This window comes from Rana temporaria, chromosome 1, assembly GCF_905171775.1.
Source record: "Rana temporaria chromosome 1, aRanTem1.1, whole genome shotgun sequence".
Classification (NCBI taxonomy): Eukaryota; Metazoa; Chordata; class Amphibia; order Anura; family Ranidae; genus Rana; species Rana temporaria.
Window position 1 is genome coordinate 429,264,268 of NC_053489.1, and position 17,861 is coordinate 429,282,128.

Below are 17,861 nucleotides of genomic sequence, written 5' to 3' on the forward strand. Positions count from 1 at the left end.
CGGTATACTCGGCAAAAAAGCTCTGCCAGCAGTTTTCTTGCTGGTTCTTGCAGAGTAAACAGAGCATGTGTATGAGGCTTAACAGCTCTGACCTGACCACGCATTGCTCTGTCATAGCCATAGATTGTCATAGATAGTCATAGATTGTGCAGGTTATGGTGGTACCTCAGAGACTTGGAAGCCCTGAACAATGTCACACTGTAAACCCAAAAAGGTTTTTGGGGTTGGCAAAGTGTGATATCGCCCAGGGCTCTGGTTTCCACCCTGTTGCAGGAAGTAGAAAAATACCAGATCTGCCCGTTGATGACAAAACTATGTTGGGGGGGGGGGGGTCAGAAAAATGAAACCTGCTGTTTTAATGCTAGTGATTGCAGAATATAGGTAATTTTTTTTATTTCGCCCATAGTTCCACTTTAATAACAGCTTTTCTAATCCTTGCAGTATTAGGTTGTGTTTTACAATGAAGGAGAAAAACATCAGATCCATGCGGACTAAATACTGTGAGATGCATAACATTTAATGTGCTTTTTTGTTCTGAAAGTTCTAAAAAACAAAACATACGTATCATTTTGCTGACGTTAAATAGCAATGAAATTTAGTTGGGTGTATCTGATTTTTTTTTTTTTTACACATTTTAAAGAGCTTATATTTTTTTTACAATACAACCATGTTTACACAGTATGGCTTGTATTTTCATGGCAAGCAAAATCCCTGAGAAATCAATAACACAGTCATTTAATTCCCACAATCCTTTTGTGATACATAACGGGTGCAACATTACTTTACAGTGGAGTTAACATATGATCCCATTCCAATAACACACTTTATCGTCAATAAAAATGTCCTTCTCGGTCATTAAAAAAAAAAAATGCGTGTAAAGGGCACGGTTTACTTGTCCATGGATGCAATGCACCCATTTTCTCCATGTGATATATTCTTCAACAAGTACATGTTTCCTGAAAAAGAAAAAAAACAAACGTTTTAGGCAAATGAAATACGAACACAAAACCAAGCATCTCTCAAACTACTACTACTACCCTGTTTCCCCAAAAATAAGACCTACCCTGAAAATAAGACCTAGCGTTATTTTCCAGGAGGGCTGCAATATAAGCCCTACCCTGAAAATAAGCCCTAGTTAAAAATGCTTGTAAAATCCTATAATCTACTATATTACAGTAGTTTATAATGTGCAATGTGTGTGTTTCTGTAATATAATTGCGGGGCAGAGAGCTCTGGCGGGTAACAGAAGTGCAGAGCGGCACTATAACAAAGGTATTTGGCACAATTATATTACAGAAACGCACACATTGTACATTATATACTACTGTAATAGAGTGGATTATAGAATTGTACAAGCATTTTAACTCAGTTTACACTGGGGATTCCTGACAGGCAGGGAGGGAGAGGGGGAGAGAAGACATCACATTACATGGTAAGACCTACCCCGAAAATAAGCCCTACTGTGTCTTTTGTTGGCATAATTAATATAGGACCCGGGCTCATTTTCGGGGAAACACGGTAGGAGTTGTCTTCATAGTAAAGTAGATCTTCATTTAAAGAAAACCTGTCATTTTAAAAACAAATAGCCAGATTCAGGTATAGTTACGCCGGCGTATCAGTAGATACGCCGTCGTAACCCTGAATCCGCGCCGTCCTACATTTAAGCGTATGCTCAAACTGATATACGCTTAAATGTTGCTAAGATACGAGTGGCGTAAGTCTTCCTACGCCGTCGTATCTTAGCTGTCTATTTACGCTGGCCGCTAGGGGCGTGTACGCTGATTTACGCCTCGAATATGTAAATCAGCGAGATACGCTTATTCGCGAACGTACGCTCGCCCGTCGCAGTAAAGATACGCCGTTTACGTAAGGCGTTTTCAGGCATAAAGATAAACCACCAAAAAGAATGTTAAGTATGGACGTCGGAACCGCCGTCAAATTTCACGTCGTTTGCGTAAGTCGATTCAGAATAGGGCTGGGAGTAGGTTACGTTCACGTCGAAAGCATTGACTATTTGCGACGTGATTTGGAGCATGCGCACTGGGATACGACCGCGGACGGCGCATGCGCCGTTCGTTCAAAACGTCATTTCCGTGGGGTCATGCGTTATTTACATAAAACACGCCCACCTCAATTTGAATTAGGGGCGCTTACTCCGGCACATTTACGATACGCCGCCGTAACTTAGGACGCAAGTGCTTTGTGAATAAGGCACTTGCCTCTCTAACTTGCGGCGGCGTAACGTAAATTACATAAGCTACGCCCGCACATCTTTAAGCTGCCGTACGTGAATCTGGCCAAAGGAACCTGCCATTTTTCCCCCGCCTTCTGAAGATGCCAACTGCCTGGATGTCCTACTAATCTACTGGATTCAATATTTTTCATTCAATCCTGCTTTGCCACTTATTCCAATTTAGTCATTCAAAGCGTTGAAGTCACACAGCAGAACAGGCGCAGGCATCTAGCATTTTCAAAAAGAGAGCTTATCAATGATAGCCTAATGGCCCATACACACGATCTGAAAAACAACGCGATCGTACGATAATCGGATCGTACTACAGAGCTTTCCAGAGCCGATCACGACAGCTTATTCGATATTATTCGAGCGGACAAGCACGAAAAATTCTCCTCATACCATAGCAGATCGTACGATTTTCGTTTAGTCAGTACAGTTGTCATTCCGAAAATACAATACAAATACATTACAACACACGACATTCCGAATTTTCGTGACTTTAGTAACCTATTCAACTTCTACTTGCGACTAGTAAGCGAAAAAAAAGTTGGACGATCTGTCGTCCGTTTTTCGAATTCCCACCTACGCGTAGTGCAGCAACACTGTTTTTTTAGCGTCTTTGTGTGTTTTTAGAGTGGCGCCATACATTTGAATGGGCCCCCCTCCGCTCCAAAGAAGCTCATGTACCACATTTTTGCACAGAGCCAGGAGCATTTGTTTTTTTGCATGTCAATCATACCACGTTTGGGTTGGCACTAAGAAATAATGGCATTGCAAACGAATCTTGTGTTTGCCGTGATTCTGGAATCGTGGGCAGAAATGTGCGAATTCGCCCGTGATTTCGGTATTCTCAGGTGTGATAGGGGTTGTAAAGGAACATTTTTTTTTTCTCCTAAATGGCTTCCTTTACCTTAGTGCAGTCCTCCTTCACTTACCTCATCCTTCCATTTTGCTTTTAAATGTCCTTATTTCTTCTGAGAAATCCTCACATCCTGTTCTTCTGTCTGTAACTACACACAGTAATGCAAGGCTTTCTCCCTGGTGTGGAGTGTCGTGCTCGCCCCCTCCCTTGGGCTACAGGAGAGTCAGGACGCCCACTAACACACAGCTCCTTTCTCTATCTGCAACATAGAGAGCATCCTGACTTCTCTGTAGTCCAAGGGAGGAGGCGAGCACGACACTCCACACCAGGGAGAAAGCCTTGCATTACTGTGTGGAGTTACAGACAGAAGAACAGGAAGTGAAATAAGGACATTTAAAAGCAAAACGGAAGGGTGAGGTAAGTGAAGGAGGACTGCACTAAGGTAAAGGAAGCTATCTAGGAAAAAAATTACCTTTACAACCCCTTTAATGTTTTCTAAGATCTAAGGTATTTGCATATACTGTATCATTTCCACATGCAAGTGCTCATATGGACTGCTGCCAGCTTGTTTTGGAAGGCCTTGCACAATGAGATCTACAGGTAAACCTTTGACATAGCCCAGTAGGCATCAGGAAGATTAGGATAAGTAAGCGCACAGTGCAGACCGATTAGATATCCAGATCACAGGATTAGGATAATCACATTTGTATATACTTCTCTATGGACTACTCTCAGTCTCATTAATATTAGATTATGTTTATGTCCACTTATGCAAATGTCAGTTCTAAAAATAACTATTATTAATAGACGGATGACATCAGCTGGTTCAATATAAAATGGCGACATTTGGCCCGTGTCTATGGCAGCCGGTCCGACAGAAGCCGACCAAAAAAACAGCCAACCCCCTGTCAAAACACAATAGAACAGCAGGGGAGATGGATGTACTAACATCAGATTGTTAGTTCAGTGGCTCTGACCTGTCAGTTTTTTCTCCGTTCAACCCAGGGGGTTGGTGTGTACGAGGCTTTACTCCCACTGATCACTAAAGCTTGAGGCATTGTTTGCTCTCCCTGACGCTAGAAATTTCCAGCCCCACTGTCCACAATTACCACTCCCCCCGCCCCCCCAGTCTGAAGGGCGGTAAACTGGCTCTTTGTTTAGAAAGTTTTGAGCCTCTTAAGCTAAAAGGACACCATGGAAGTAATAATCTGCTCTCAGCAAGGACTCATTAAAACCTTTGACCCATCCATTCAGTTGCTTTTAAGTCCCTGTGCTTGTAAATTTCACACTCAATTTGGGCTATTGAGCTGTGTAAACAGTAGACTTTTTCATTAGGAGATAAAGAGAAATTGGAAAACACGTAAAAAAAAAAAGCAAGTCCTCAAGTCAGAGGATCATAAAGAAAATCAAGATTATAATATGCACGATTTCCTATTTTATCTGCCTGAAAAAAAATAGTTTAAGTCTTAATCTTAATAAGTACATGTACTAGGAATCATTTTATAATAGGTATATGTGAACACGCTATTTACGTGCTGTGAGTGGAACTTGTGTAAATATAAAATACTTAACCGCTTAAGGACCGCAGCACGCCTATTTACGTCGGCAGAATGCTACGGACAGGCATAGGGACGTACAGGTACGTCCCTTTTAAGATGCTGCTGTGTGGTCGTGCGCTGCCGGTGGCGCGCTCGCGACCCCGACTGTGGGTCCTGCGGGCTCGATTGCTGCGGGGATACCCGCGATCGTCTCACGGAGAGATAGAGCAGGGAGATGTTAATGTAAAGTATGTAAATGTAAGCATCTCCCCGCTCTGCCTAGTGACAATGACACTGATCTCCGCGCCGTGTAATCGGAGCAGAGATCAGTGACGTGTCACACACAGCCCATTCCCCCCTACAATATCACTCACCAGGTCACACTTAACCCCTACAGCGCCACCTAGTGGTTAACCCATTCACTGCAAGTGTCATTTTTACAGTAACCAGTGCATTTTTATAGCACTGATCGCTGTAAAAATTACAATTGTCCCAAAATGGTGTCAAAAGTGTCCACGATAAAAATCGCTGATCGCCGCCATTGCTAGTAAAATTATTATTAAAAATGCCATAAAACTATCCCCTATTTTGTAGATGCTATAGCTTTTGTGCAAACCAATCAATATACGCTTATTGGGCCAGATTCAGAGAGAGATACAACGGTGTATCTCCTGATACACCGTTGTATCTCAGAGTTAGGCTGGTCGTATCTATGCGCCTGATTCATAGAATCAGTTACGCATAGATATGCCTAAGATCCGACAGGTGTAACTGTGTTACACCGTCCGATCTTAACTGCAATTTTAAAATGGCCGCTGGGGGCGTTCTCGCTGATTTACGGCGACGATATGTAAATCAGCGAGATACGCCAATTCACAAACGTACGCGGGCCCGACGCAGTCACTTTACGTCGTTTACGTAAGCGTTTTCCCGGCGTATACTTACCCCTGCTTCTATGAGGCGCAGCCAATGTTAAGTATGGCCGTCGTTCCCGCGTAAAAATTTTTTTTTTACGTTGTTTGCGTACGCCGATTCACAAAACCGCTCGTCGCAAGTTCCGCTCACGCCGAAACCAGTGACGTCTTAGCGACGTCATTGGGAGCAATGCACGCCGGGAAAATTTGCGGAGACGCGCCTGATTTAAATGCTATACTCCCCCCTAGCCGCGGAATTTGAATTCCGCCGGGGGATTTAAGATACGCCGCCGCAAGTTTGGAGGTAAGTGTTTAGTGAATTACCCACTTGCCACTAAAACTTGCGGCGGCGGATCTTAAATCAGATAGATTACGCGGATCTAAAGATCCGCTGATCTAAAGATCCGCTGATCTATCTGAATCTGGCCCATTGTGTTTTTTTTTACCAAAAATATGTAGAGAAATAAGTAATCGGGCTAAATCGAGGAAAAAAATGTTTATATATATATATATATATATATATATATATATATAAAATCTCTTTTGGGGATATTTATTATAGCAAAAAGTAAAAAATATAGAATTTTTTTCAAAATTGTCGCCTCTATTTTTGTTTATGGCGCAAAAAATAAAAACCGCAGAGGTGATCAAATACCACCAAAAGAAAGCTCTATTTGTGGGAAAAAAAGGACGCCAATTTTGTTTGGGAGCCACGTCGCACGACGGCGCAATTGTCAGTTAAAGCGACGCAGTGCCGAATCGCAAAAAGTGGCCCGGACATTGACTAGCCAAATGGTCCGGGGCTGAAGTGGTTAATAAAATGTGATTAAACAAACAAAAAAAAAAACTTAGGTAAAGAAAATGTGTATAAAATCATCATCCATCCCCTTTAGAGAGGTCCTATTCATTGGCTATGTATAACACACATACCTTAAAGCTCTGAAATGACACAGTGCCTCCCAGTTAATTAGAATTGTGCCTTTTGCTGCATTGTAATATACCACATGGTCAGTGGTCAGAGTTCTTGAAAAATGTTTGGGGACTCTGCGATTGTCTTAGTTCCAAATTCTCGTTCCTTGATTCTGTTCTCCAAATACTGCAAAGCAGAAGTGGGGTGCTGGGGGGTCATTTCGAGCAAGGGCTGAGCACTGTTGGTGTAGGGGGGAAAACCAGAGCTACATTCACTCTCTCGGTACCATTTTTGGGGCACATCATTTCGGGTATCCCTTCCGGCCTTGGCTGGGTGAGTAACTCCCCTGTAAAGATAAAGGAAAACCAAAGGTCATTTAAATATGAAAGCATATCTCAAACCAAGAATACAATTTGACAGTGTTGTAGCTTAATGGTCCTTAGATGCGGTGGCCGCATTAGTTTTCACTCCCTTGTATTTTAACTGGTAATCCTGCCATTAACCCACTTCCTGTCCTAGGGTGGTGACATCATACTGAGCAGCGTTGCCAACCTATCAAGTGTTATAACTATAGAACACTGTGTTAGGACTAAATAACACCTCCCTCTCTTATCCATAACTGGGGGAAGTGTATTGTAGTTCACAGGTACAGTAGGGAACGATTCCAGCTGAGGTAGAGACCACAGGAAGTTTTCAGCTCACAAGATTTCTGCCTGGATAAACAGCTTTTTTTGCACCTCTGGAACAGATACACTATATTGTCAAAAGTATCGGGAACTTTAATGGCATCCCAGTCTTAGTCCGTAGGGTTCAATATTGAGTTGGCCCACCCTTTGCAGCTATAACAGCTTCAACTCTTCTGGGAAGGTTGTCCACAAGGTTTAGGAGTGTCTACGGGAATATTTGACCTTTCTTCCAGATGCGCATTTGTGAGGTCAGGCATTGATGTTGATGAGAAGGCCTGGCTCGAAATCTACACTCTAATTCCTCCCAAAGGTGTTCTTTTGGGTTGAGGTTAGGACCAGTCAGGTTTTTCCACCCCAAACTCACTCATTATGTCTTTATGGATCTTGCGTTGTGCATTGGTCCAAATCATTTAGTGGAGGGGGATTATGGGTTGGGGTTGTTTTTCAGGGGTTGGGCTTGGCCCCTTAGTTCCAGTGAGGGGAACACGGTGTCAGCATAGCAAACCATTTTGGACAATTTCATGCTCTCAACTTTCTGGCAGTTCGGGGATGACCCCTTCTTGTTCCAACATGACTGCGCACCAGTGCACAATCAACGTCCATAAAGACATGGACGAGAGAGTTTGGAGTAGAGGAACTTGACTGGCCTGCACAGAGTCCTGAACATAACCTGAAAGAACACCTTTGGGATGAATTAGAGCAGAGACTGCGAGCCAGGCCTTCTCGTCCAACATCAGTGCCTGACCTCACAAATGCGCTTCTGGAAGAAAGGTCAAACATTCCCATAGACACACTCCTAAACCTTGTGGGCAGCCTTCCCAGAGGAGTGGAAGCTGTTATAGCTGCAAAGGGTGGGCCAACTCAATATTAAACCCTATGGACTGAGATGCCATTAAAGTGCATGTGTGTGTAAAGGCAGGCGTCCCAATACTTTTGACAATATAGTGTAGAATAAAACACTTCCAACTGTATATTTTACAGACCCAAAGGGAGAAATCATTAGAAATGTATTGTTAGAGTTTACATACACCTTAAGCTCAGCTCCCAGGCGAGTATAATTCAAATGATAACTAGTCACTGTAAGTCACTTTTCTCGGCTTGTACAGGAGTATACCTTGACTTTGTCAGGACTGCCTATGCAGTCATATTCCTACATCAATGTAAGAATGACATCATTGGGTATTGTGGAATGATGTCATTAAACTGTGCCCTCACCAACACACTAACTTTAAATAGATTCCTGCATATAAAGCAGCTTTTGGTGTATTGCCTTCACAGAGCAACGTTTCCAACACAGTCCTTTAATCTCGATATACACATAAAACGCACATTATATATGCATACCCCCATACATACATAAATATTATATACATATATACTGTATATATACTCTGTGCTTATCACAAATGGGTTATTTAGTAGCTTTTTGAGCACAATAATTTTGTTCAGGGTCCCCAAACAAATTACAGAAGTGAAGCGGTAGTGTACTCTAATTACATTTAACTAAAAAAAAGTCCATAACAGTGGGGTAGATTCAGGAAGCAATTACGCCTGCGTATCCATAGATACGCAGGCGTAATTGCTAAGTAGCACCGGCGTATCGACTTTCTGTATTCAGAAAGCTCGATACGCCGACTGCAGCCTAAGATATCACTGGCATAAGGCTCTTATGCCGTCGTATCTTAGGCTGCATTCTGACGCTGGCCGCTAGGTGGCGTTCCCGTAGTTGTCAGCGTAGAGTATGCAAATTGCATACTCACGCCGATTCACAAACGTACGCACGCCCGGCGGTCGTGTTTTACGTCGTTTGCGTTCGTCGCTTTCGTCGTAAGGCTGCTCCTGCTATTAGGAGGCGCAGCCAATGGTAAGTATACACGTCGTTCCCGCGTCGCGATTTTCGAAATTTACGTTGTTTGCGTAAGTAAATCGTGAATGGCGCTGGACGCCATTTACGTTCACGTCGAAGCAAATGACGTCCTTGCGACGTCATTTACCGCAATGCACGTCGGGAAATTTTCCCGACGGAGCATGCGCAGTACGTTCGGCACGGGAACGCGCCTAATTTAAATGATCCACGCCCCCTACGGGATCATTTAAATTACGCGCGCTTATGCCGGCCCCTTTTACAAAACGCCGCCGCAAATTACGGAGCAAATGCTTCGTGAATGAAGCGTAGCTCCAGTAATTTACGTAGGCGTAGCGTAAAAACGGTACGCTGCGCCGCCGTAGCAGTGCGCTCCCCTACCTGAATCTACCCCAGTGTCATCTTCTAGGGAACTCATCTCACAAGTGGTACTCAGCACTTTTTGTTATACTTACCTGCTCTGTGTAATGATTTTGCACAGAGCAGCCCCAATCCGCCTCTTCTCAGGTCCCCCACAGGTGTTCCTAGCTCTCCCCCCACCAAGTGCCCACATAGCAATGTGGGACTAGGCCTGAGGACACTAATCTCTTCATCTGCCTAATTTTAGACTAGGTTCACATCTGTGCAGGTGGTTCCTGTTCCTGCAACATCAACCTCCCATTCAGAAAACCGCAGGTGCGAGTGCCATTAATCCTAATCCCACTGCAATTGCAGTTCCCGTGCGGGCTGCGATTCCAAAAATGGAGCAAGGACCTTTTTCCCTGCATTTCAGGGGGCAAGGCAGTCAGTGTGAACCTAGCCTTAGACAAAGTGCACCTGTGCCCACACTGTGGATATAAAAGAAGTACGCTCTTTTGGCCAAACCTCTCCTGTGGGTCACAGGAGTGCACTTAGTTCTGCACGCCTGTGACCCAGATTCAGCCAGTACTGGGCTAAAGCCTGCTGCCGGCTGACATTACAGAGCCGGTTCAGGCTCTGCAGCGTTCCCAACAATAATGTCGGGATCCACCCAGATGCCTGACCGGCAGCTGGCCCAGCCTCTTAGCACGCTACTCTGCCCCCACCCCACAGCCTGGCATTCCAGTTAGCAATGGAGGGTCAGAACACAGCCCGTGAGGGACAGCTCACTGAAGACATATTTATAATATATGCTACAGTAACACAGTTATTCATTGTTTCACTAGTGGTGAATATTATTTCATGTGCACACTCTCACAATCTTCAGAGTAACTTCCCCATGCCAATGTTAACTTTTCATAGCATAGTTCGAATTTTAATTGTAGTATTTAATAAGATATGCACTACTGATCTTCTGTACTAACCAGTCCACCTAAAACTGACTTTTCCTGTTGGCAGGAAAGCATGCAAGCTTCTTGGTTCTCTTAAAACTCCAGGATAAGCAAATGTTGTCCAAATACAAGAGGTCTGTATATTCTTTGTGTATTTCTTCCATTTCAGTGGAGTAATCCAGTAAAACGTTGTCTCTGTGCAAAAGTTTCCTGTAATAAAGACCGGTCACTGCTGCGCTGATCTATCTCCTTATGCAGGGTGACTGGTCTTGTCTCCGCCCCCTCTTGTGGTTTTCTGCAGGAAGCCTGTAGTGCAGTGTTTCTCAAACTTTTTTGTTTTGCGGCGCAACCAAAAAGACCATGACATTTTGGCGGCACACCTGAAAAGATTTTACAGTTTTTGTGTGGGGGAAGAGAATCCCCCACTGTAGTCATGAGCGAGAAGGGGACAGACACTTCTAAGTCTAAGACTCTCAAAGAGGCTGTAAACCTAAAAAAAAAAACTGCAAGACAAAGGCATAAGGAGCTAGTATGCATCGCATACTAGCTCATTATGAAATACTTACCTTAGAACGATGCCCTGAATCGGTGCCAGCACATCGCTGACAGGGCGGACATATTTCCCAGAGTTACTTCCGGGTTCGCGGGCTCCGGCGATGTGATAAGCTGTAGCCGCGATGACGTCACTTCTGCGTATTACTTCCTCTTTAACTCAGTATAGTTAGTAGTTGTATCTACAGTAATAATATTTAAAAGATTTAAGTGAGGAAGTATACAGGCAAATCATAGGTGCACAGGTGCTTCTGTGGTGCTGGCACAGAGGTTGGTACACAGGTACCAGGAGATACAGGGCTCGGAGAGCTTGAAAAAGGAGCGTCTCTGGGCTATCCCTCATGCTCTAAAAACACTTGCTCCCTGTGATCCACTTTTCGTCTGGCGTTGCGTGTCCTCCCACCCTGGCCCGTGGGGTCTGACGGTCACTCTGACGGAGTCTGACTGCTGTTACAGTGACGGCTCCCCCGAAATATCCCACGGCACACCCGCAAATCTGCCCCAGCACACAGTTTAAGGAACACTGCTGTAGTGGATGGACCTGCTGGATCCTTTCCACAACTCTGCTCTCTGAACAGGTTATGTACAGCACAGTAATGACATCACTGCTATTTTTACAAGTTGTAGCTGGGTTTGCAAAGGCATTGGGTGCACACAAAGTAGACTTGTATCCTTTGTGGCTATTTTACAATAAATTTAAATGAAAGCTTTTTTGCCCGGAGTTCAGCTTTAAGGTCTGCTGTGGAATTCAGAGTCTCTGAATTCCTGTGTACACACACCTGCTGTGACCACCATTCTTCACGTTGGGTTTTTATATCCCTTTCCATTATGTGGAATGAGGCAGCAGTGGGACTCCACAGAGGAGCGTAAAGCTAGGAACTCCATCTGGAGATTTCATTTAGTCCTTGAAAAGTTAAAAAGCTGGTTGTGTTCATTCATAATTAAAGTGAGGCCTCGTACACACGACCGTTTTCCTCGACAGAATCCATCAAGAAACTTGGTGGCAGAGCTTTTTTGCCGAGGAAAACGGTCGTGTTTTTCATCGAGAAAACTGTCGAGGAACTAGTTCTCTTTTTCCTCGTCGGGAGTCTCAATTTCCTCGTCGGGCTGGTTTTCGACGAGAAACACGTTCGTGTGTATGCTTAGAAACCCGCACATGCTCAGAAAGGTGGTGCCAGTGGAATCAAACTTCCCCTTTATAGTGCCGTCGTACGTGTTTTACGTCACCACGTTTGAGAACGACGAGATTTTGTCTTGACAGTGTGTACGCAAAGAAAGCTTGACAAGATTCTCGACAAGCCTAACAAGGAACTTGTCGAGGAAAACGATGTTTAATTTACGACGAGTTCCTTGGTCGTGTGTACGAGGCCTGAATCTCCATTCTTCAGGTCTCATTTTTCAGGCTTCTTGGGCACGGCCGCAAGAGGGCACACAGCTAGAGAGCACAGCGTAAGGGAGCCACTGGTACAACGTTCAGCCTGCTACTCCACAATAAACGGCTGTATGCTTTTATACCAAGGTTTACACTGGCAGTTGCACATGGGCATACAAACCTGGATGTATACAATTTGCATCCAGGGGGTTCCGTATGCATTTGCAGGTTTACGCAAGTAGCGGCATGAACCCTCACACAGTAGCATACACTCATTTGTTTCAATAGGATATTGAATGCTGAACTTGTGACTCTCTAACGCCAGCTATTTACGCCCCATGCATGCTATTCGTCCTCTTGTGGCCTTGTGCATTAAGCAGTATGCCTCGTACACACGAACGGTTTTCCCGGCGAGAAAACTGCCATTTTTTTAGATTGGTTGGGAAAACCGGTCGTGTGTATGCTCCATAGCAGTTTTCCCGACGAGAAAATTGACAGCAAAAAAATTAGAACCTGCTCTATTTTTTCCCGTGGTGTTTTCCGCCAGCCTTTTTCTCGACGTGAAAACACCCCCCCAGTTAGGACGGTTAGGGGCCTGGCCCTTACTCTATGGCAGACAGCGCTTCCTGACAGGCAACAGCTTTCCCTTCCCCTGTTCTCCTCCTCCGCATAACTGCGGCCTCTTCTTCCCCTCTATGGCGGGCAGCGCTTCCTGACTTGTGGCTTCTTCCCCTTCCACGGCTCTCCTTCTCTGTATCACGGCAACTTCCGCCGTGCATCTTCTCCCTCCTCCTCCTAGGCCAATTGGAATGCTTCTCCTTTCGGCCAATCTGGAAACGTGTCTCAGACTTGCGCTTCCTGATTCACGGAGAGGCGATTCAGTGTGAGAATAGTGAATATTAACTTGCTATTCTAACAAACTTGGGTGGGTTCTGAGTGCAATGCTCTGAGACCGAAGTCCACCCTATTTTGAAGATTATTAGAGCCTCTGGCTCTAATCAGTGCTTCAGAAAAAAACACAACCGCCGCTGTAATTCATGCGCCCGGTGTCTTAAAAGGGGGCGGACGCATGCATAGGGTATGACGGCGGCAAGGATAGGGGAGGCGTCGCCCGTGTGCCCTTAATGGACGGGTCGTCTCTGTTGAGATCTGTATTGACAGATTCCACATGACACACCGGTGGATCTGATACTATAACTCAAACATAGATGCATAAAGACTATGATTTATAAATGGTTAAACTCTGTCCCACTGATCCCTGTCCTTTACTATGTGGCTGTGGGGGCCAGGGACTCTTCTATGTTGCTGAACCCTGATCACCATGTAAACAGTGGTTGCCATGTAAACTGCCTATTTTCTTACAAATAGTGAAACTCAATAGCCCTTTCTAATATTCCCTTTTATGTAGCTTGCTCATCTCCTAAGCCATTTACTTTTGCTGCGAAAAATTATGATATAATGATTGCCTGCTTTCTGATTAGTGACTACCTTCTTCAATCATTTTCAAAACTAAAGGGGTTGTAAAGGTAAAAAAAATCCCCTAAATAGCTTCCTTTACCTTAGTTCAGTCCTCCTTCACTTACCTCATCCTTCCATTTTGCTTTTAAATGTCCTTATTTCTTCTGAGAAATCCTCACTTCCTGTTCTTCTGTCTGTAACTCCACACAGTAATGCAAGGCTTTCTCCCTGGTGTGAAGAAAGTGAGGGGTGAGGGGGCGAGCAGGAGGGTCTACTTTGCAGATAGAGAAAGGAGCTGTGTGTTAGTGGGCATCTTGCTCGCCCCCTCCCCCCTCAAGAGGCTTTCTCCACACCAGGGAGAAAGCCTTGCATTACTGTGTGGAGTTACAGACAGAAGATCAGGAAGTGAGGATTTCTCAGAAGAAATAAGGTCATTTAAAAGCAAAATGGAAGGATGAGGTAAGTAAAGGAGGACTACACTAGGGTAAAGGAAACTATTCAGGAAAAAAATATTTTTACCTTTACAACCCCTTTAAGGACATAAGGAATAGAGATTATATTTCTTTATTGAAAATCTATTCCTATTGAAATGCACATAGATCTATGTAAAAATAAACTTTGTGGGTTTAGGGTAGGGTGACCAGACATCCCCGGCTTCCGGGGACAGTCCCTGGATTGAGGACTGTCCCCAGTTTTGTCCCCGGATTGGATTTGAACAGGGGCTGGGGCAATTTCAAGGACAGTCAGTGCATAATTAATAAAAAAAATCTGAATTACACCCCCCCTGCTCCTACTAGCTTAGGGGGGGGGGGGGTATCTTTTTCCCATTATCTGTGCCCCTATCTGATGATCATGTGCTGGTCGGAGCGGAGGGAATATTTCTTCAGTTTCGGGTGCATGCCCATTCACCTCCGCGCGCATGTTCTTCTTCCTTGGCTCAAGTCCCGGCCAGCCGCCTGCCTGCATATCTCCTTGCCTTCCCTGGCAGAGTGATCTTCCTCCGCTCCCCACCCAGTAGTAGCCGGGGCCCGGAGAGTAAGACTTGACAGGCTGCGATGCGGGCGGCGGGCTGAGAGTCGCTGATTGCCGCCAATACTAGTAAAAAATAAATATGTCCCCGGATTTCATTTTAAAAATCTGGTCACCTTAGTTTAGGGGCAATTTTTTTTTATTTTAGAAACCATAGCAAGACAACTACAGCAATTATTGGTATTTTATTCTAGTAAAATGCAGAAGCCTAGTATGTTGTAATTATTATGCTTAATTTCTCAATGGGAGGGGTAGTTTATTATTGCCATTATAATTATTGTTTTTTTTGTTGTTCAACCCAGAGTTATTGGTGGAATGCTTGCTTCTTTCATCTCCAGGTACTACAGCAGCAAGACTGCTCCATACGTTTAAACCCCTGAATTTGCACCATCACACTGCAACCAATCAATTGTGGCAGCGGCATGGCCCCATTCAGTTGACAGCCTTAGTTTTTAACCAATTTTGTATAGGGTGGATGGAAAAAGGTTTTGACCTCTGTTGGGTTTTTATAGCTGTATGCCCGGTGAAGAGATTTCCCCTACATGATTTCCCAGTGACAGCTGGTGTTTAACCACTTGCCTACAGGGGACTTTCACCCTCTTCCTGCCCAGACCAATTTTCAGCTTTTAGCGCTGTCACACTTTGACAATTGCGCGGTCATGCAACACTTATATCATTTTCCCCCCACAAATAGAGCTTTCTTTTGGTGGTATTTGATCACCTCTGCGGTTTTTATTTCTTGCGCTATAAACAAAAGAAGAGGGACAAGTTTGAAATAAAACACAATATTTTTTATTTTAGCTATAATAAAAATCCATATTTTTTTTTTTAAAACAAAATTTTTCCCTCGATACGTATTCTTCTAAATTGTTTTGGTAAAAAAATCGCAATAAGCGTATATTGATTGGTTTGCGTAAAAGTTATGGTCTACAAAATAGGGGATAGATTGATCGCATTTGTATTATTATTTTTTTTTACTAGTAATGGCGGCGATCTGCGATTTTTATCGTGACTGCGATATTGCGGCGGACACATCGGACACTTTTGAGACCATTCACATTTATACAGCGATCCCTGCTATAAAAATGCATTGCTTACTGTATAAATGTGACTGGCAGGGAAGGGGTTAACACTAGGGGCGAGGAAGGGGTTAATGTATTCCCTAATTCGTGATTCTTACTGTGGGGGGAGGGGAGTGACTGTGGGAGGTGACCGATGGTTGTCCCTATATACAAGGGACACACCATTGGTCCCCTGTCCCTGGCAGGACGTGGATCTGTGTGTTTACACACACACAGATCCACTTTCCTGCTCAGTTTCTGAGCAATCGCGGGTGCCCAACGGGCATCGCGGCTGCCGGGCACACGCACCGGGTCCTCGGTGACGCGCCCCCTAGTGGTTTTTAAAGGTGTGATGTCATATGACGTCCACCCAGGATAACAGAGTCTTCCTCCCGCCGTCTTTTGACGGCGGGCGGATGACTAGTGGTTAATCTCTTCAGTTTAGAGTACAGTAAAACCTTGTATCGCGAGTAACATGGTTTACAAGCGTTTCGCAATACAAACTGTTTTTATTAAAAAAATCCTGACTTGATTTGCGAGCGTTGGATTCAAGCCTCTGGGGTGTGCAGTACCGCATGTGGCCAGAGGTGGGGGTGCGCCGGAGACACCCGGGGCCAGATTCAGATAGATTAGCGGATCTTTAGATCCGCGTAATCTATCTGATTTACGATCCGCCGGTCCAATTTTGCAAAGCTAGTGCATGATTCACCAAGCACTTACCTCGAAAATTGCACCGTCGGATCGTAACTCCCCGGGCGGAATTCAAATTCCGCGACTAGGGGGAGTGTACAATTTAAATCAGGCGCGTTCGGCGGCTACGTAAATTCCGGCCATCCGTATTCCCGATCGACTTACGCAAACGAAGTAAAAATTTTAATCTTGGCGCGGGAACGACGGCCATACTTAACATTAGCTACCCCTCATATAGCAGGGGTAACTACCTGCCGGAAAAAGCCGAACGCAAACGACGTAAAAAAAAAGCGACGGGCGGGCGTTCAGTCTTGAATCGGCGGTTCTCCTCATTTGCATATCCGACGCGTAAAAAACTGCGACGACACCTAGCGGCCGGCGGTAGATTGCAGCCTAAGATCCGACTGGTGTAAGTCACTTACACCAGTCGGATCTAAGGGAGATCTATGCAGAACTGATTCTTATGAATCAGTCGCATAGATCCGACCGTCGGATCTCAGAGATACGACGGCGGATCAGGAGATCTGCCGTCGTATCCCCTTGATGAATCTGCCCCCCGGTCTCTAAACATCTCTTCTCTGAGCATCTTGGCGCCCCCCCCCCACCTCTGGCCACATGAGGTACTGCATACACTAGCAGTGACACTGGAATAAATTATCTGAGTTTCCATTGATTCCTATGGGGAAATTTGCTTTGAAATAAGAGTGCTTTGGATTACAAGCATGCTTCTGGAACAAATTCTGCTTGTAATCCAAGGTACTACTGTAATGTAAACAATATTTGTAGCAATAGAATGAGGAGACGTTCGAACTGTGCACCCGCTGATCGGCTTGTGTTGTGACTAATCACAGCACAGCTGGTGCACACCCTACACCTGGAAGTACTAGATCACATGCTAGATACGTTATCCGGCACAGGAGAGCCGCTCATCCGCCGTACTCATACGTGAGGCGGTCAGCAAGTGGTTATGGAAGAATTTAAGATTGCATACAATATTTTAGGTACTTGAACCTCCATCAATCAGAAGCTGAAGAAACATCATTGATAATATCCAAGTTAGATCTAGATATTTGTGTTAAAGCATGTGTTACCCCCAACATTTCATAATCCTGATATGTGTAAGTTTTACCATGTACTTGTGTTAGAAAGTATCCTGTTCTCCTTGTATTTTTTCCCTTGTGTGAAATCCCTGGTATTCCTGCCAGTCCCCATGCGTTCCTATTTCAAACTGACCACGGCAGGTATGAGAGCACATCCATCCCAGTGTGGTCAGTTTTCTGGCTGTGCTGGGAGCTCACCCTGTCTGTCCTAATGGATAACACTTCTGCTGACATACTCCCCTGCACATCCATCCACTGAGTAGATCAGTGTTTTGCTGCTTCTTCACCCCCAGCTCTCGA

At 44.7% G+C, this 17,861-nt stretch overlaps 1 protein-coding gene across 1 annotated transcript in view; it reads right to left on the reverse strand.

The window, feature by feature from the left end:
• Positions 1-376: 376 nt before the first annotated feature.
• MFHAS1 (malignant fibrous histiocytoma amplified sequence 1) overlaps positions 377-17,861 on the reverse strand; it is a 113,284-nt gene continuing 95,799 nt past the window's right edge. The window contains exons 2-3 of the mRNA XM_040325397.1: positions 6,481-6,806; positions 377-956 (exon numbers count right to left, since the gene is read on the reverse strand). Coding sequence (XP_040181331.1) covers positions 6,676-6,806 — 131 coding nt within the window. The 3' untranslated portion in view covers positions 377-956; positions 6,481-6,675. The remainder of the gene's footprint in view (positions 957-6,480; positions 6,807-17,861) is intronic.